At 37.0% G+C, this 21,579-nt stretch overlaps 1 protein-coding gene across 2 annotated transcripts in view; it reads left to right on the forward strand.

Moving 5' to 3' along the window:
- Asah2 (N-acylsphingosine amidohydrolase 2) overlaps positions 1-21,579 on the forward strand; it is a 104,455-nt gene that overhangs the window by 59,734 nt on the left and 23,142 nt on the right. For both annotated transcript variants that reach the window (XM_003473912.5, XM_023566718.2), the window contains exons 9-13: positions 11,107-11,227; positions 13,017-13,142; positions 15,211-15,297; positions 17,179-17,283; positions 17,401-17,482. In XM_003473912.5, the coding sequence (XP_003473960.1) occupies positions 11,107-11,227; positions 13,017-13,142; positions 15,211-15,297; positions 17,179-17,283; positions 17,401-17,482 (521 nt within the window). The remainder of the gene's footprint in view (positions 1-11,106; positions 11,228-13,016; positions 13,143-15,210; positions 15,298-17,178; positions 17,284-17,400; positions 17,483-21,579) is intronic.

The following is a 21,579-nucleotide window of genomic DNA, read 5'->3' on the forward strand; positions in this document are numbered from 1 at the left end:
GAAATTGCCATAGCAATAATTCAAGCCTCTGTATTTACACTACTAGTAAGCCTCTATTTACATGACAATTCCTAGTGACCCACCAAACACATGCTTACCGCATAGTAAACCCAAGCCCATGACCACTCATAGGGGCACTATCTGCCCTCTTGCTGACCTCAGGCATAATTATATGATTTCACTTTAACTCAAAGACACTACTAATTTTCTTACCCAACGCTCTCACTATATATCAGTGATTATGAGACATCATACGAGAAGGAACGTATCAAGGACATCACACAACAATTGTACAAAAAGGATTATGCCATGGGATAGTCCTATTTATTATTTCTGAAGTATTTTTCACCTCAGGATTTTTCTGAGCATTTTTTTCACTCCAGGCTGGCCCCAACCCCAGAACTAGGTGGGTTTTGACCACCCGCATGTATCAGCCCCCTAAACCCCATAGAAGTGCCCCTCTTAAACACATCAGTTCTCCTAGTTCAGGTATATCCATCACTTGATCACACTATAGTTTAATAGAAGGAAACCGAAAACAAATAATTCAAGCTCCGGCTATCACAATTGCTCTAGGTATTTCCTTTACTTTGCTCCAGGCTTCAGAATATTACGAAGCCTCATTTTCTACCTCTTGATGGAGTCTACAACTCAACCTTTTTTGTTGCCACAGGATTTCATGGCCTACATGTAACTATTGGGTCAACATTCCTAGTAATATGCCTCTTCCATCAACTACACTATCACTTTACTCTAAACACCGTTTTGGTTTTGAAGCAGCTTCCTGGTACTGACATTCGTAGACAAGTACGGCTATTCCTCTATGTCTCCATCTATTGATGAGGCTCCTGCTTTCTTAGTATAAACCAGTATTGCTGACTTCTAATCAACAGGCCCCAGAAAATGCCTGGGAGAAAGCAATAAACATCATAGTCTCTCTATTAATCAACTATTCCTTAATCCTTTTACTAGTCACAATTGCCTTTTGACTTCCTCAAATAAATACTTACACAGAGAGAACCAGCCCATAGGAGTGTGGATGACTGGGAATTGAGGGCTGAAAAAGAGAATGATTGGCAAAGCCTGAGTGAGGGTTTTGGAGTCCATTGGATGAGCTGATGGGAGCCAGGTGTGTCTTGGATTGCAGAGAACAAACGGCCAGACATTGTGATGTAGAGATTAGATATTGATTGACTGAATGATTGTACTGGGGATTGAAGCCAGGATACTATAAGGTACATTCCCATCCCTTTTTATGTTATATTTTAAGATAGGATCTCATTAAGTTGTTAAATTGCTCAGGCTAGACTCAATCTTGTGATCTTCCTGCCTCAGTATCTAAGTGTTGGGATTACAGAAGTATGCCACTGTTCCTGGGTAGATTTTATTTTTTACACCAAAGCAATGGAAAAATCACTAAAGTGTTGAAGCTGGGCTTGGGGAAGAGCACTGGTGAAGGGTTGGGAAGAGCAGCATCTTGAGGGACGGTTTAAAGTGGGGTAAGTGGAATTATTGCATAGATCATGAAACACTCTGCGATTGTCAGACCTCTCTTTGCTCCAATTCATCTATGTGTGGCAAGAAAATACTTCTATCATTTAGTCTTTTTTTTCCTTAAGCAAAATCACTGAATGACTTTTTTTCAGACCTAGAAAACACATTTGGGATGTTCTGAATTCTGCATAAAATATAAGCTGTGTAACATTTACAAGATCTGCTTTAGGAGATTTAAAGTCACCACCGAGTCTGTCATCCGTCGGAGGACACAAAATGGATCTTGAGAGATCTTGATGTAGCCAGGCACCATTTGTATGAAGAAACTATGAAGGGAAAAATCAAGATGGAGGTTTGAAAACAGGAAAACAAAGTGAAATGGGCAGATAACTGGAATGGTGGCTCTGATTGTTCTTGTACTCGTGAAAACAGTTTGGAAATGGCAGATGCAATGAAATAGGTTTCTCTTGCTTTTTGCCTTCCTGTCTTCACCTACTTCTGCTCTTCCAAGTTCTCTGCCCCCCTACCCCTATCGTTGTCTTCCCCGTCTCTCCCCTTTCTCGGTCAGTCCTCTAGATGAATCGGCATGACATGGTTCCTATTTGTTGGAGCTGTAAATAGAAGGTCCTCAAGATTGCTTCCTTGCCTTCTGATTTATATACTGCAAAGAAAGGGATCTTGTCAGGGGCTTTTGAAAGGCACATTTCTAAAATAATAGAGATAGTGATTTTGTGCATGGGGTTTGAACAGTTGGTGTGCAAATTTAGAATATTCCAACTTTTGGAATTACATTATTTTATTCAAATGATGATGGCTTACAGAACTCAGACATGGTATGTGTGTGTAACTCTCTGTCATTTATGACTGGAGGGTTCCTCACTTACTTCTTGCACTCTGTGCCTCTGGTTCACTGTCTGCTTCTCCAGTGGAGCCAGGGCAGGACTGTTACTGAGTTTTCTTCCATGTGTCTTGCCATCCTTAAATAAAGTAGAAGTTCACAGTAAGTGCTTAGTGATGACAGTTCCCTGATAACAGATTAATTTGGCTTGTATAAGTTAGATTGCCCCCAATTTAGAAAACAAAACCATAAAAATCAGTTGGTAAAAGACACTAGGTTTGATTGTTGGAAATTTGGAAAGTTCTCAACATGAGAAGATCTGTAAGGTTATTATTTTTCCAAGTTTTCTTGGTATATAAATAACATTTATTCACCATTAAAAAAACTTGAAAATATAGGAGAATAGAAAAAATTACTCAAAATTCTATTATCCTAAATTAAAAGTGGTACATATTCAGGTGCATTTGGTTCTCTCTATTTTCCTATGTGGAAAATGTAAGAAATAAGCATGACTAACAGGTCAACCTGTAAAAGTGAATGTTTATTTGGTTTCACTCTTTGAACAAGAGAATGTCACTATAAAGACATTAACAATGTTGTCTGTATGCACTGAACGTGATTTTTTGTTGCTTGTTTTGGAAGTGACCTTCCTATATCTAATGATTGTTTTGTTTGAGATATTTCTAGTATCATGAAAATGTAGTTAGCTTTTTGTTAGAATTTTGCATATGTATTTTTCTGTTACTTTCTTTCAACTCAAGAATTGTCATATGTTTTAATTGATCTGTTTTGTGTGATAACCACTCATGCACTCTATAAGTCTTAATATTGTCTTTCTTCTTCAAGGAGGTTTCTTTTCTCTCTCACCTCTCAACTGTTTCGGATTAAAAGAGGTTTTAAAAACTTCAAATAGCAGATTGTAGTGTGAGTGATGGCCATAATAATGTGGTAATATCTCTTGTGCCACATGGTTGATCCAAAGCAATCTGACTTCTCTAAACCTGGTCCTGCAATTACTTCCACCCATGGAAAATGGCAAAAATGTCATTGTACCAGTGCCAGGCATAGTTGCTGTTCAGACTTTAATATTTTTAATTAATCAACTTTATGTTTTAGAACACTTTTAGGATCACATCAAAGTTGAATGGAAAGTACAGGGTTCTCAAAGAAGCCCTATTGAGGTCTATGCAGGTCTCCACACTGTCAATATCTCCCACATGTGCTAGTGGACCTCCATTGATACATCATTATGTACTCTTGTATCAAGTGGTTTTTAAAAGTTTCCTTTCACTAATAACCATTTCTAAAATTTCAACTATAAGAAAAAATTTAAAAATTAAAAATAATCACCCATAAATCTTAAAATAACTTCAGAAAGATAATCTCAAAAATAACTTCTATTAACATTTTGTATGGCTTTAAAGACTTTTAAAAAACATGTACATATTTTTTATTTAAAAGGCAGGTTTTTATGTATATACAGTTTTTCCCCATGTAGCAACATATTATGAATATACTTCAATATTCGCTAGTGTTTTTAAAAATCATTATTTAAAATTGCTGTATAATATTCTATCATATATTAGACTATACTCAACTAATTAGTAATCATTTATTTGTACTGTTTATACATTTTTCCATCATAAAACAGTGATAATAATTCTTTGACATTCTTATTTGCCAATTCTTATTTCCTTAAGCTTAGTTCCTAGAAATGGCCTTGTTGAGCCAAAGCAAATGCTTAAATTTTAGAGTTCTTCCTATAAATTGCCAAACACCCCTCTGGGAAGATTTTGTTGGCATAAATTCCTGAGCAGAATGTTGTTTCCCAGTCTTTTGCCAGTCTTGGTATTATTATAATAGTTGCCAAGTAATAGACTCAAGCCAAATTGCTGTTGTTTTCCTTTGAATTTGTTCAGTTCCTAGTTAGTTGAATTTAAAAAAATACTTAGAAATTTCTGTCTTCTTTTGTTGACCACTTAATCATACCATTTAGGGGACAAAGATTTTTATTGCTATAACTTAATAGGATCCACCCAGAATCACCAATGTCATTATGGAGGGGGCTTTTTTCCATGCAAAATGTTTGAAGACACGAAGGATTAGTTGAGAAAATATCACTGTTCACTGAAGCAGAAGTGGTGGAAATCTCAGAATACTGACCACCAGGTTTACTTATAACTTCAGGTGGTCTTTGGCTGTAGTTAATCATCTTTAGTTTGAACAATTTGGTGTTTATTCATTACTCTTGCTGGTTTTAAAATTTTAGGTTGCCTTTTGGATAGAATTCTAGGTTTAACAGTACTTCTGACATCACATGATGTCAGGATGTTTCTCTCCTTCTCCAAATAGTTTATAATGGGGTGGGATTACAAAGAATATGAAGGAGGTGATAGAGATGTGTTCATCAAGCAGTTAATGCCAGGCACCAAAACAAATGCAACATGAATTTCCAGTGACTTAATCCTTTAAGATTTGTTTTGAATAATTGCAAGGTCTAATGAACATTGGGTTGCCTGACCTCTTGCTATGCCTCATCTTAATGGTGGGGCTAGGAAAGATGAGCAGATTAAGTGTTTTATAAACATTTAAGTCTATACCACAAGAGGGCAGAGTTTTCTTATTTCCTCATTTTATGCTTAGTATGAGTTCAACGTATAGATATATACTATATGGGCCCAAAATACATATATTACAATATTACAGTAATATAATAAATTTTATATATATGCTCAAAATTCCGTGTATCTTCTGTATCATCATTGCCACACCAGGATTATCAGTATTAGCATCATCAGTCTCTCACCCTCTCTTGTTGCTTTTGCTGTTTGAATTTATTTTATCCAGTCTTAGTACATAGGTCAGTCTTGGTGCCAAGCATTATACTTATTTGAATTCTTTTAATTGTCAAGTGCTGCAAGGTGGGTAATACTATTATAATGTTAGAGATAAGAACACTCTGCTTCAAATAGCTTAAGTAACTGTGGTCTGATTCAAGATCTGGTATTTTAAACCATTGTAATATATGTCTTTGTGTTAATTTCCTAGGAAAGCCATACATTGTTATGCACAATAACATTAAAAAAACCCAGAAATTTGTTCCTTCACAGATCAGGAAGCCAAAAGTCCAAAATAAGACACTGGAAGATTTAGTTATTATGAGTTGTGATGCTATAAACATGGGTATGCATGTATCATTGCAATACGACGTCTCTATTTCTTTAGGGAAAATAACTAGAAGAGAAATAGCTGGTGAAATGGAATTTCTATTTTTATATTTTCTGAAGAAACTACATATTAATTATCGTAGTAGTTGTGGTGGCTTGTATCTAGATGTCCTCCCCAAAGCCTCATGCACTTATAGGTGGGGCTGTACAGAGATGGTGGGATCTAGGGCATGTGACACTGGGACTAACGGTGTATGGTACTAAATTAGCCCCCTGAGTGGAATTAGCATAGTTCTGCATGACATCACCCCAGAGTCTGCATGGGATAAGAAGGAAAAGCAGGCTTGCTGCTTGTTGCTTTCTTCCTGCCATGCCATGGACTGTTTCTCCTCTGCAATGACCATCTGCCATGCTGTCCGGCCTTGGAGCCAGCTGGTTATGGACTGAAACCTCTACAAACCACAAATCTTTACTCCTTTAACTTTAGGTGTTGGAGATTTTGTCTCAGCAATGAGAAAAGTGACTAACACAGTAGTTGTATTACTTCATACTGCTAGCAACAATAGAGAAGTATTCTTGCTTCCCTATGAAGCCTTGCCAGTATTCATTGTTTCAGTTCTTGATGATAGTCATTGTTTATGGAGTGAAATTAAATCTCAACACTGTTTTTAAAGTTTGCATTTCTCGGGCGGGGGATTTAGCTCTGTGGCATAAGTGCCTATCTGGCAAGTGCAAGTCATGAGTTTGAGTCCCTGTATGAAAAAAAAAAATACTTGCAAAGTTTGCATTTCTCTGATGGCCAGAGATGCCAGAGATGTTGAACAACTTTTCTTGTATCTATTGGCCATTTGTACTTCCTCTGACAGGTCTCTATTCATTTCGGTAACCTATTTTTAATTGGATCATTTGTTTTGGAGGGAGTTTTTTGGAGTTCTTTATACATTCTACATATTAATCCTCTGTCTGAAATATAGCTCACAATTGTTCCTCCATTATGTAGGTTATTCCTTCACTATCAGTTGTTTCCTTTGCTGTGCAGAAACGTTTTAGTTTGATCTAATCCTGTTTATTAATTCTTGATGTTATTTCTGGTATAATTGTTGTTCTCTTTAGAAAATCCTTATTTTTGCCTATACTTTTAAGAGTTTTATCTATTTTATCTTCCAGAAGATTAAATGTTTGTGTTTTAGTATTTAAATCTTTGATGCGTTTTGATTTTAGTTTAGTCTATTGTTGTTATGGTTTGTGTCTAGATGCCCCCTCACCCCAAAGCCTCATGCGGTCATGGGAGGTGCGCTTTTCAAATGTGGCAGAATCTAGATTGATTCATGGTTCAGTGCTGGGATTAAGTGTGTGAATGCTGTACCCTCTCTAGATCACGTTGCCTGCATACAGTGAAACAGAAAGAGGCTTCTCTCTCTCTCTCTCACCCTCTCTTGTTGCTTTTGCTGTTTGCCACCACCATGAATTGCTCCTCTGCTGTGTGCCACTGTGCTTTGGAGTCAGCAGATTATGGGCTGAAATCTCTATAAACTGTGAGCTAAATAAATCTTTCTCCCTTTAACTTTGGATATTATGTATTTAGTCTCAGCAATGAGAATAAAAACTAAAACAATAGTGAATGACAGGTTTAAATTCAACCATTTGAATGTGTGTAACCGGATTTCCTAGCACCATTTGTTTGAGAGACTGTGATTTCTCTAATACACAGTTTGGCTTCTTTGTCAAAGATGAATGTTCCTGGGTTTGTTTCTGCATCCTCCATGCTGATACACTAATCTGCACATCTGTTGTTGTGCTACTACCATGCTTTATTATTTTTTTTAAATCACTACTTTGTAATATAACTTATGGGATCCACAATGATGGCATCTTCTGCTTTATTCTTGGTGCCCAGATTACTTTTACTATTCTGAGTCTTTTCAGGTTCCATATAATTTTAGGATTGTTTTTTCTATTTCTAAAAAGAATGCTATTAATATTTTGATAGACAATGCATTAAAATGCATTAAAATATATAAAATAATATATATTTCAGTGTGTATCTCTATCAGATAACGATTTCCTTTTTAAAATGCATTAAATGTTCCATTTTTGGTGGTATGGCTGTTTTGACAATATCCAGTCTATCTATCCAGGAACAGGGATATCTTTCCATTTTCTGCTGTCTTGGTTTCCTTTATTTACAGTACTATAGTTTTCATTGTAGGGCCTTTTACTTCCTTGATCAGGTTAATTCCTAAGTATTTAATTTTTCTTGATGCTACTATGAATGATATCATTTTCCTAATTACTTTTTTGGTAGGTTTATTACTTTTGTATAGGAATGCTATATATTATTGTGTGTTGATTTGGTACCCTGCTACATTGCTGTATTTGGCTATTAATTCTAGGAATCTGTTGGGGGAATTTTTGGGGTTTTCTGTGGAAAGGATAATGTCATCTGCAAATAATGGCAATTTGACTTCTTCCCTTCCTATATGTATCCCTTTTATTTATTTTTTCTCCTGCCCAATTGCTCTGGCCTAATGTTTTGAGTACTATATTCAACAGTCATGGTGATAAAGGACATCTTTGCCTTGTTCTTGATTTTAGAGAATAAGCTTTCAACTTTTGCCAGTTTAATATGATGGTGGGCGGCAGTAGTTCGTCATGAACAATGTATAGTTGGATCTGTTCATGATGTGATAGCCAGTGGGAATTCTCTCTCTGAAACACTGTCACCAGATCTAACTCTATCTGTTAAACTGAATAGAATTTATTTAGAAATAATATAAAATTACACATTATATAATTCAATATAATTATGTATATATATACATATATAAGAACTAATATAAGTTCTTGAAAGAAATGAATTTAGTTTATTTTCAGCCTGAACTTTAGGTATATTACATTACTTCAAAATTTTGAAATAAATGCCCCTATTATGAAAAATTTCAAATACACCCCATTTTAAAATTATTACTATAATGATTCTCCCTATAAATATCATCCATCCTCTGCTTAGTTGGCCAAAGTCTATCATTGTGTTTCATCCTTTTCCTTAATTTTGCTAGTCTTTCGGAGCAAGTGGCAGATGTTATACATTTCACTCATAATATATATTTCAGTGTGTATCTCTATCAGATAACGATTTCCTTTTTAAAAAAATTGTAATCACAAATCATTATCACAATGAACAAAATTAAAAATAATTTCTTAAAAGGTTCTAATGCTAATCTGTGTTTAGTTTTCCATGGATTATATATATTAAAAGTCTTTTTTGTTTTGTTTTGTTTTTGGGGTTTGAACTCACAACCTCACACCCGCAAGGCAGGTGCTTAGGCCCCTGAGCTAAATCCCCAGCAGTCTTTTTATTTTTAAAAAATATTTTATTTGTTAATTTGTTTACTCGTTAAATATTTTACAGTGCATAATTACATTCTTCATGTGCAGTTGGTACATGTACACCACACATCCTAATTCTGTTTTCACCTCCTTCCCCATCCTCCCTTTCCTCTTCTACAACTGTATGTTCCTTTGAATAGTTACTTTGTTGGAATAAAAATCCAAACATAGTGCACAAACTATGTTTGTTGGGCTCTCTGTGCTGTTTCTTAATATGTAATAATTTTGCTGTTGTCTCCGTACCATTTACTTCTTGAAGAACTTTAAAGTCAACACATAGGCACACAGACAGAAACACACAGGCACACTCACACACACACACACACACACACACACAAACAGACACAGATACGCACATGTAAATGTGAATCTGTGGCTCTCTTGGAAAAAAACGGCACATCTGGAATATCTGGCAGCATTGGCTTACATTCCTAAAAGGCAGCATTGTCTGGACCTGAGTAGAGGCTGAAGCTTTTAGCCCCTCCAAGTGCCTCCATAGACCACATTAGTTCCTGTTATACTGACCAACTTAACCCAGTTGTGTTGCCTTCCAGTCCCCACTGGCTTTGAGCTGGGTACCTCTGATACGTATCTGCTACGGTATTAGCCAATGAGAACTGAATCCTGAAAGCTGACCTGGAAATCCTAAAACGTTCCTCATCATTAAGTAACTATTTGTTTTTGTACAATATATTACTTAGATAGGAGCATAAGCTAAAATGTTTAAAAAATTTTCAGCAAAGAATCGAATCAATGAAAGACTTTAAAAAGTTCCAAATTAACCTGAAACTTCAAAGATTGACATCTCTCTTTTTTTGGCCATTCCAGTTAATCTGCTTTATTGTTTTCCAATTTGTAAATATTTTTGCTACCTGTGCAGTGGGTTGATTGTTATAAAGGCCAGGGGACATGGGGCCTTCAGATCCAGACTTGAGCCCTACTCTTTTTTCTTATATATATATTTTTTTATTTTAAAGAGAATATAAATAAGCAAAGTAAAACAATAGAACCACTAAAAAAACATTGTAAGTGATACAGGATTTCAAAACAATAAGAAATCGATGGTGACTATCATAATTCCTCTTGTTGTCTTCAAAATAACTGCCCATATCATCAGACATAGAAAACCAAACAAAGCAGAAAAGAATAGAAGCAATAAAAACAAAACAGTGCAGGACTTCAAAACAAGATACTAGTAAATCCAAAATGGCTACCACAATAAATCTTATTATCTTTGAAATAGCTGCTCATGCCATCAGATATAACAAAATCAAACAAGACAAAACACAATAAAAACAAATCAAACCAAACAATAAAATGATACAGGACTTTAAAACAAGGTAATGGGGAATTAACAGTGGCTTCTATCTTCAGGAGATTCCCCCACTGCGATCCTGCATATCGTTAGCCTCTAAATAGATGCTCAGATTATGGATGTTAGGCCTGCAAGCTGGTCTCCTTTGACAAGCGGGCTATATTTTTGATTCTGTGAGTCATTCATAAACATGAAGGTAAAGCCACCCATCAGGGTTGTTGTGAAGCTCAAATAAAGTAACAGACATGGTATTAATTTGTAAATTGTATAGCATTGTGCTTGAACAAGCATATACTGAATTATGCATAACAGCTTGTTTTGTGCTTCCAAGCATTTACTGTTTGATTATCTTTCTCTTTAATGTCCTTAAAAATTAATTGGTGGTTGCCTGTGGTCTCGAAGCACTTTATGCTTATTTCTTTATAACATTTTCCACACTCTTTTAAACCCATTTATTCACATATCTGTCTTCTGGGAGATTCTAAGAGCAAACCACAATTTATCAGTGCTTGACATACAGCTGACCCTCGGTAAGTGTCTGTTGAATTGAAATTGATTGTTTTGAACAATTATCTTTGTGCCTGCCTTGAAGGACAAAGTCGACATCTATACAGTTATTTAGGTATATCCTCTGGTAACTGACCTGTTTTGTTAGAAGCTTATAATGGGATGCCAACAATGCAATATTAATGAAAAGGGAGTTCTCTATTTTTAAGTAAATGAGCAAATTTGTTGAGTAAATTATCTGTAATTTAAACTCATTAACAGTGAGACAGTATAGATGTGGCATGCTTAACATTTAAAGTACTTTTTCCTGGAGAAAACTCAAATTTCCATTCATTTTTTTGGCTGTAGTTCTCTGGTTCTTCTGATTAACTTAAGGCTTCTTGCTTTTTTTACAGCTGGTTTGCCATCCACCCAGTTAGCATGAATAACACCAATCATCTTGTAAACAGCGATAATGTGGGCTATGCAGCTTACCTTTTCGAGCAGGAGAAGAATAGAGGATATCTACCTGGCCAAGTGAGAACTGATGTCTTTGAAATTTCACTCAGGATTCACTGAGTGTCATCATTCACACAATGTTTAGAATACTTGATTCAGATTTCTAGAATAAAGTGTCAGTATGGATCACACATGTGCTTGGATAGGAAGAATTTGCCATTCTCCCTAATAGGAATTTTAAAAATGATTACTCTATCATTAGCTCTTTGTGGCAGATACTATTTTATGACTTAATAAAATTGCAATCAGTTGCATAAGGAAGAGCAAGTTTAGTATAATAGTTTTTGAGCAAGCTGAAAATACAATAAACTGTCTTGATGCTAACTTTGTTTTCAGAGATATAAATGCATTAAGAACTTTCTTATTGGTATAAAAAGCCTGAAGAGGGACAGGTGAAGAGTCTTATTGGTTCAGGCTTTCCTCTTAGTGATGAAATTACTCCCAAATATATTGTTCTATTTTCCTGTAATAAACCCTATGTCAGTCAGCATTTCATCATATAACAATACCTGAGATAAAGCAACTTAAAAGAAGAAAAGTTTTATTGTGGCTCTTGGTCTCAGTCCATGGTTGCTTGGCCCATTTACTTTGGGCTTGTGACCAGGCTGAACATCATAGTGGGAAGGTTTTGGTGGCACAGAGCTGCTCATATTATGGTGACTGGGAACAGAAAAGAGAGAAAAATCAAGAGGCCAGAGAAAATCAAGTAGGCCCATCCAATATCTTCCTTCCTCGGAAGGGACACCACCTCCTCAAGTTTCTGCTATTTCCTAGTAGTACCTTCAGATGGGCACCTAGCCTTTAACACAGGAACTGCCAGGAGGAGGCAGTTAAAATCCAGTCACAACAGAGCCTAAGATAGGGACAATCTTAATCCATCAGACTTACATTGTAAATTTGAAGCCAACTGAGTGATCAGACATAGCAGGGGCAGGAAGCCAGGCTACGCACTTGCAGAGAACTTTCTACCTCTGAGTAAATAAGTGACTATCTCTACCTGCTGATAAATTAGTGGAAAGAGGGACCCTGCTCTGCTTGATCACTGTGTGTAAGCACTGGATGTGAGAGAACACAGGATGGGATGAGAGTTCCACACACCTACAAGTATTCCATTACAAATATATTAGCCCTCCTAACATTGTCTGATTTTCTAGCTTCTTGGTTGATAAAACGCTTTCCATTTGTTCTCTGTATTTCAGGGAAAAGAGGTTCTCATTCATGCTCATTTCCTGGGTGCTAGGCACTTTCACAATATCTTTTAAGTATCAAAAGAGGCTTATGATCTGCAATGTGTCATTATCTCTTTCCCTAAGGAAAATTCAAACATTTAAGGTGCAATGGTTAGAGACTGACATCTTCCATGGCACGGAGCAGGCTGGAGAGACAGAAACAAGATCCACAGAGGGCAGGGTTGGATGGGGGATGGTATGTTTGGAACAGGAAAGGTTGAAATTGTTCTTTTCTTTTTAAGCCAGGGGACGTCTGAGTTCTGGAGAGCACACCAGAGACTAGAGTGATGAGTGATGAATTTTATAACTTGTTGTTGAGCACTGTTTCTCCTTGAAATGTTTCTTTTTGTGGAATAAATTTGAAACACACTCTGTGAAATGGCTTTGTTGATAATGAAATGTTTTCAGTGATAATATGTATATTGACCCTAGTGTGAGCCATTCAGAAACAAAAGAATACGTTCTCAGAATACTTTACATCTTTCTGTTGTTCTGAATGAGGAGTGTTTGCACTTTAAGTGAAAGGCATTATGGGACTGAAGACAGAATAAAAGACAATGGGGTGTTTCTTTTGGCAGGGACCCTTTGTGGCAGCCTTTGCATCATCAGCTCTAGGAGACGTGTCCCCCAACATTCTCGGCCCACAGTGCATCGACACGGGAGAGTCTTGTGACAATGCCAATAGCTCTTGTCCCATTGGCGGGGTAGGTTATCACATCGCGTGAAATCTTTACCTCTGCATATCATGAAAACTTCATGCTTGGATTTTTAATATTTATCATTGATTTTGCAAGTGTGCTGTCCTCAGTATACGTTGCTCTATGGGCCCCTACTACCTGCTGTTCCCTAAAGCACCTGCACAAACTCACTACATTTTGAGTAGGTGAAATTATGGTTTTCCATTTGATTAAATGTTAAGTTAAATGTGGACACTAAGTATCTATCACCAAACTTGGGCAGTCTAAAACATTTAGTTTTGTATATTGGAAGTTGCAAATTTACTCCCAAAATGGTCTGCTTGAGGCATTTCTCACTGAATAGAAACTAAGGAATATAAAACATATAAAGCAAAATTTCTTTTTTTTTTTTAAAGTTGCAAAGTATCTTGCTGTAAAAAAATCAAAGCACTGGAACAAATTGCAAAGACCTACTTACCTCCCTCTCTTCTACCTTTCTCCTTTATCAGAAGTTACTATTCTCTCATCATTTTCTGTGCCTGTTTATATACTCATAAACAAAAGTTTATGACTTATGAATGGATTTATGTCATTGGTCTATGAAATTTGCCTTAGATATCTTTATATGTATCTCTAGATCTGTTTTACAATTTTGTAAGACATAATATTTTTACATCTTTATGGAGTTCACTATGATAATTCAATAGATATATGGAATATATAATGATTAAATCAGAGTAATAAATACTTTCATCTCAAATGTTAATTTTTTTGAAATTTCATATTCTTCTAGTAATTTTTTAAATATATCATAGTTTGTTGTAACCAATGGTTACCATACTGTGCTTTAAAAAGCCAGAATGAGATAAAATTGTTCCTATTATATTTTGGTGTTCTTTATCAAAGTATTTTTTGTTTTTCCTTCTTTCTTTCCTTTCCAGTCTATAGTGGCCTCTATTCTATTCTTTTCTTCTATGAGGTCAACTTTTAATTTATATGATGAATGAGAACAGGTGCTATTTTTCTTCCATTAACATAATGACCTCTAGTTCCATTCATGTTGTTACAAATGAAAAAATCCTTTTATGGGTGAATAATCATTCCAATATATATATATATATATATATCAATCACATTTTCCTTATTAATCTAGACACTGATGGATATCTTGATTGATTTCATGTCTTATATTTTATAAATAATGCTATAACAAACATGGGAGTGCAACAATCTATGCATCCTTTGGATGCATGAAGAATAATTTTTTCTTATTGCATTTCATTCTTCCCCTCCACATAGACATTTAAACCCTTTAAATTGTCAAATTTACTAAACTTGCTCTTTTTGAAGACTCTTTCATACACTCAGCCAATAAAATATATTCACCAATGTTTTCTATTAGTGTTTTTGATTCTATTTATAGTATTTAAGTATTTGATCAATCTCAAATTGTTTGATGTACTAGTGGCACAAGCGCCTGCCTGACAAGTGCAGGGTTTGGAGTTTAATACCCAATACCAGTAAATAAATAAGGTATAGTGCCATACTCATTCCTTATTTTTTCGCAGAAGTCCCAAAGGTTGTTTCAATATGATTTTAACAGAGCTTCAGTTTATGAAGATCACAAGCAAGACTCATAGGCAAGAACGAGCAGTAGAAAGATGTACAACAAATGAAGCCTTGGTTTCTAGACAGCTTAGCCATATTAGCTACCCGTATGATCTTCTCTTTTAACCCATGCAACCTCAGTTTCCTAAGTTTTTAAAAGAAACTGTTGAAACACTTCCTTTTTTTTTTTTTTTTTTGTCTTTTTCCTTTTTATCTGTACCGGGGATCAAACTCACAACTGCCTGCTTGCAAGGCAGGCACTTATGCCGCTGAGCTAAATCCCCAGCCCTTGAAATACTTTCTAAAAGCATTCACTGATTCAGTTTGATCTTATTTATTCTAATCTTTAAATTGAGAGAATATCTAAAGAAGAAATGCTAGAATATAACCTCAAAATCTGCTTGCTTAGAATCAGTTGTAATTTCCCACTCATTAATAAAAAAATCATCATTTCACTAAGAATATGTCTTGTCTCATTTTATTTCAGCCTATGATGTGCATGGCTAAGGGTCCTGGACACGATATGCTTGACAGCACACAAATTATAGGACAGACCATGTACCAGAGAGCAAAGGTAAGCCATGGGCCCTGCTCATTTCATCTTAATTTAAAATTGTTCTTTAGGGCTGGAGATTTAGCACAGTGGCATAAGCGCCTGCCTTGCAAGTAGGTGGTTGTGAGTTCGATACCTGGTACCGATAAAAAGAAAAAAAAAAGTGTAAAATTGTTCTTTAAAGTCAACTGACATTATTCATTAAGAAGTTGATGCCTATAAAGAAGGGAGCAAGAGCTCAGGCTGCCAGGAAGTCTGGAGGACGGCAGCCTGGGAGATGCTTCAGGAACCACATAGAAACTGTCTCTGACTGATGGGTCTGACTTCTTATAGGAAGTACATTTAAAACCAAGTAACAGGAAAACATTTGATTTTGGAATGTTTAGAAAGAGAGAAGAAAACAGATTGTAGGATTTTCAATTTAGGTGGCATCAGATATGACCAGACTGATCCAAATTCTTGGAAACCTCTTAGATTTTTGCCTGTCCAGAGTCACCCGATCATTTCTGAACGTGTTCTTTGATGACAAAGCTGTGAGTTGCAGCTCTCTCAACTTTAAACCCAGTTAGCTCTTGTCTTCTATAGGCAACGAGCAGCCATCTTTACTTTAAAACAAAATGAAGCAAAACAAACAAAAGATGAGAGAATATGGACTGCAGTGTCGTCCTTAGACTATTCTTCCTCCTCCCCTCCTAGATTTTATTTTTTATTTTGCACCTGTGCTTTTTATCAGCTTCTATGGAGACAGATTTGCACGGGAAAGATAAAGAAAAGCTGGCATAGCCCTGAGAAAGATTAACTCCCTGTTTCTACAACATACTCATAGCTTGTTCTGTCTTTGCTTTCTTTCTCTATCTCTCTCTCTGCCTTTGTCTCTGCCTCTCTCCCTGTCTCTGCCTGTGTGTGCAAGCAAGTAATTTATTCCTAGAGCTCTGAAATGCTTCAGGAGCAATTAGAGATGAACAAAAGAGCCTTTAAAAACATCAGACACAAAATTGGTGGCAGCAACCACCTAACTGCTGAAGTTTCTTTCCAACCACCGTGGTGTCACCAGTGCATTATTCTAAGTTAACAGATTCTATATAGGGTATGTGCCTGTGACACACTTTGATGTTGGAAATCTGGTAACTCCCTAGGCCTGGTAGACATGGAGATTCGCCCCATATTCCAGATTCTCTTCTCAGTAAGAAGCAGTTCCCATTCTCACTAGCAGAAGCAGGCAGCAGCTGGTGCTCTGGAAAGCGCATCTTCAGAGCTCGTGTATGGTTGCAGAAAGGGCATGAGAATAGACAGGAAAGGGTTATCAGAGTGGTTGTCAGGCTGAAGCAGGATCAATAAACACAGACATTCTAGGTATATTTTGAGAAACTTTTCCTATACCATTGAAACAAGCATCAACTGGTCATATTAAAAAACAAAAGCAAAGCCACCAAAGAGGGTTAAAGGCACAATTTAAATAGCGCCTAGAGTCTTTCAAGCCACCACATAGCACCTGCCCAGTCCTGCTGGAGGACCCAAGGAGCTGCCAGGGAGAACTCAGTCCGTGTACTATCTGACCATGTGCTTGCGTTCTGGCAGGCAGCGTAGCTTGGCCCATCCCTCCCAATTTTTCATTTTCTGAATCATCTTTCAAGTGAGCCTGAGGCCTTTTGTGTAACAGCTTGTACTGCTAGCATTTTGGGGCATAGACACAAGTCACAGTGTTGGAGCCTCCAAGCCTCGGGGATGCCATTGAGTTCACTTGAGAGAACCATGCGGACGGTAGCTGTTTGCAAGTAGCTTGGAGAAACAGAAGTAGCTTGTTGCTGAGAAATGCTTTCCCAACTGGTCCTTTCTGGGTAATGCTGGTGTGTTAGTCTCAGCTGTTTTGCTCAGGTCAGTAAGCCTGTGTGGGTTTTCTAGGAACTGTATGACTCTGCCTCCCAGGAGGTGACCGGACCAGTTGCTTCCGTTCACCAGTGGGTGAACATGACAGATGTGACTGTCTGGCTCAATTCTACACACACTGTAAGTACCCCTGAGTCACTCTGATCCTGCCGCAAGGCAAAGGGCTGGGAGTGTTCTCTTATTTACTTGCCCTGTAACTTACATATTTTGCTTTGTTTTTAAAAATTTTTCCTTCAGGCAAAAACATGCAAACCAGCACTGGGCTACAGTTTTGCAGCTGGCACCATTGATGGAGTTTCAGGCCTCAACTTTACACAAGGTGAGGTATAGGCAGGTGAAATCTGTGCTTCAGGTCAGAGGCTTCAGGGCTGTCTTTCCTCTTAGCTTTGAACAAAGCCAGTATATGAACTATCTTTATTTCTAAACTCAAAGTCTAAAGGGTTTCAAGGTTTGTATATGAATGACACCCAGATTTCCCGTGGTTAAGTTTCTTTTGTAACTTAGCTTTTCACTAATTCCAATATAGTGAGAGACAAATTTGCTTTACATTTCAATATACTGATAAATTATTCCATTATTTTATTTTAAAATTATTTCTCTTAATTTAAAGGCAGTAATTATACATCTTTATGGGGTACAGTGCAATGTTTCAGTACATTTACATATTATCTAATGCTCTAATGATAATTAGACTATCCATCATCTCAAATGTTTTTCATTTCTTTGTGATCACAACATTCAAAATATGGTTTTCTGGGTGGATGGTGTGAACCTGTCATCCCAGCATTTGGAAGCTGAAGCAGGAGGACTGCTGTGTGTTTTGAGTGCATTTGAGGCTGACCTAGACTACATAGTCCAAGGCCAGCTCAAGCTACATACTGAGATCTGTCACAAAAGAAAAAATCTTGTTTTAATTTAAGTCATACAATACATACAATACATTATTGCTGACTATGATCATTCTTCTGTGAGCTAGAGCATCAGAGATGATTCTTCCAACCTGTATGTAACTTTGTACCTGTTAAATAATTTTGTTCCACCCCCCCCCCCGCCCTCTGCCACCACTGTTTTACTCTCTACTTTTGTGAGCTCCATTTTGAACAATTCTATGTGTCAGTGAAATCATCTGGCCTGTATCTTTCAGTCTCTGGGTAAACTCACTTAACATTTTGATATTCAGGTTGACCCATGTTGCCATAAATGACAGAATTTCAACCATTTACATGGCTAAATCATACTATTCCATTTTGCATACATCACATTTTATTTCTCCTTTAATCTGTTGATGGACTCTTAGATTGATTCCATATCTTGGCTATTGTATATCATGTTGCAGTGAATATGGGAGTGCAGACAATTAGTTTTAAATTGGGCTGGGACTCAGGTGGGGTTGCGGGAGTCTGAAGGGGACAATCATTCAACAATATGCACCTTCTGCAACACGCACAGGCCCTTCCCTGTGGTTATGGGATATCTCCCTGAGCCATTTACTAGAGCAGAATTCTGCAGGGAACAGGCTTTCAGAAGCTCAAAGTGCATGGCTCCAGTTATTCTTTCTTTTTATTTTTTCTCGTACTTATGATAGGGTGTTTTAGATTTTATGCTTCTATCCTGATTATCATTGTAATCATGTATAATGTAAAGGACAAAAGATGGGTACAGTTGAGAAGTGTCACATACAGGTAACATCTTGGCTTAGTTCATGCTTATATTTTGCATATATGTTTTGAAACCATTAAAACATTCAAGAAATATAGTTGTGATCTTTTTTCCTGGAAAGTGTTCACCCAATTTGGTTTAATGTTCTAAATAATAATTTCTTTTCTTAAATTATTGATAGCTAATGATAGTCAGTATATTGGAAGTGCCGTTTTTAGCTTTTAAAATAAAAGAAATGAGGAGAGCCACAGAGCAATGTAGGAAAGAAGGAAGCAGTGGGTCCCAGTTGGGCAACATATCCATGCTCTTCTAAAACCTGAGAAACGTGGAGAGATAAACATGGCAGACATAGTGGCAGGCGAGGCTCCTGTAACTTTGTACCTGTTAAATAATTTATTTAAAGAAATAACCACACATCCTCTGGAGGAATGCAAGTGCACCGAGGCAAGGGTGTTACAAAAGGCCAGATGAAGGAAGGCAGACAGAAGGAAAGGTTCGCTGGATCCAGCCTGGTCTGAGGGAACTTTAGAAGAAAAGCTGAAACCCTGGCTGGACTGTGGCACCTTTGTACTCCAGGTCTGGCTTAATGCTGTCTTGATAAATGGTTACCATGAGAGAGGGAGCCTGTACATCAGCAGTGGCCGGGTCACTAGAACAGGCTCCCAACCTTTTTATACTCCCTGTTGGGAAGAGGAACACAGCAAGCAGGGTATTTGCAGACCAGGATCTCAGGAAAAAAAAAAAAAAAAGCCTGCAACCAATGTATGAAAAAACACTGGTGGCCTTTGGGATTTTAGAAATAAGCACATGATCTTGATTAGGGACCCAGAGCTCAATGGTGAGAAAGCCACAGTTGGGGCTCTGTGGGAAAGCAGCATCTTCAATGGAGAGGACCTCAGGAGAGAAGAGACAGGACTGGCCCCGGAATAAGCAGTCACTCATTTCTCCTCCATACCCATTGTGTGTGCTCATAGAACATCCTGTGTGCTACCCACCACCCACCATCAAGTGCCTACATAGGTGCCCCAACCATCCTCTGCTGGGGGCTACTGAGTGCAGCAGGACCTGAGGCTCTACCAGGTTTGCAGGTTGGAGAGTGATGCTTTGGGGAGATGGAATGAGGACGGACTGACGTGAAGAGCTAGAGAGTGACACGCAGGTCAGAGGGCATCTGGAGATGTGCCTTGTGGGAAGCTGGTGGAGGGAGAACACAGAGACAGCTGTGAGATTTGCCTTTTAGGGAAAGGAGAAGAGATGGAGAAGGCCCTGACAGTGAAGTCAGTGAAGAGCTGTGTGCTGGGCCAACTACACTGTACTCTTTCCTACCTGAATTAACTGAGAGAATTGCATCTAACAACAGAAGCAAAGGCCTAGAATTGGCCACACCCAGAACTTGGTTTGCAATGGGAAGGTGGGCTCAGAGGGCCATCTGGATCAGAAATCTCCTCAAAGGAGGCAGTTGAGCAAAGCATAAGGGATCGGGAACCTTGGAGACCTATGGTTGAACTCAGATTACAATGTGTGTGGGACTGTGAAGATGCTTTGATTTTCTGCTTTTGCAGCTGTGTGTGAGCCTCTTTTTTTTTATGCTGGTTCCTTTTTTTCTTATACCTTTATTTTCTCTTCTATCTTTTCACCTAGCATATATATAGTAGGTGTCTGTATATTTCCAAAGGAGAATAAAAATTAACCAGTGCTTTAAACTACTATTTTTCTTAAGCAAGTCAGTAAAACCCTCACCAATATTCTGTATAGAAAATCAAACCATAAGCTAATTATCAACACATTAATAGGCTGTGCTGTTCTCATATCTTCAATCAATCTCCAGTTTTACATCTGTCTCTCTGATTCCATTCTCCTACTCTTTGCAAATACTTTTTCTCAAAACTCCTCTACAATGATCCTTTACCTCAGTAAGTAAAGTAATTTAAACAGAGGCTGATCTCCTGTCTTCTTTTTAATCTATTGATATCTTCTTTTTTCTTCTTCTTACTGACTTAACTCTACATTTTTCTATTCCTTTTTCCTTCTTTCTCTTCCCATCCCAGTCTATGTGTCAGTGACATTATAGTACAGTCCATATGGGGTATTGATAGAAGAATATAATTGATGATATAATTATGCAAACACATGGAGATTAAACAATATACTCTTTATAATCAGTAGGTCAGGGACGACATCAAGGAAGAAATTAAGTCATTCCTAGAATCAAGTGCTAATGCCAGTATAGCATATTGAAACCTATGGAACATAATAAAAGCAGTTCTATGAGGAAAATTTATAGCTGTGAATATCCAAATCAGAAGAACAAAGTAAGCCCAAATAAATAACCTAATTATGCATTTCAAGATCCTTGAAAAGCAGTAATTTAAATCCAAAACTAACAGAGGAAGAAAACTCCATAGATTGGAGTAAAATTAATAAAACTGAGACTAAAAATACAAGGAAACAATACATTGAACTAGTTCCTTGAAAAACTAAACAAACCCTTAGCCAAAATTACCAAAAGACCCATGTCATTTCAAATAAAAATGAAAAAAGTGAAGTCACAATGGACTCTACTAAAATCCAGAAAATTATTAATAACTGCTTTTAAAAACTCACTTCAATATTTGAAGAATCCAGAAGCAATAGACAGATTACTAGACACATATGTATTATCAAAACTGAATCAAGAAAACAGAAAAACCCCAAGCAGTCCAAGAACAGGCAATGGAATAGAGACACTAATAAAAAACTAATTATTAGATTTACTCT

This window comes from Cavia porcellus, unplaced genomic scaffold (assembly GCF_034190915.1).
Source record: "Cavia porcellus strain 051 isolate PalLab524CR breed Dunkin Hartley unplaced genomic scaffold, mCavPor4.1 scaffold_28, whole genome shotgun sequence".
NCBI classification, from domain to species: Eukaryota; Metazoa; Chordata; class Mammalia; order Rodentia; family Caviidae; genus Cavia; species Cavia porcellus.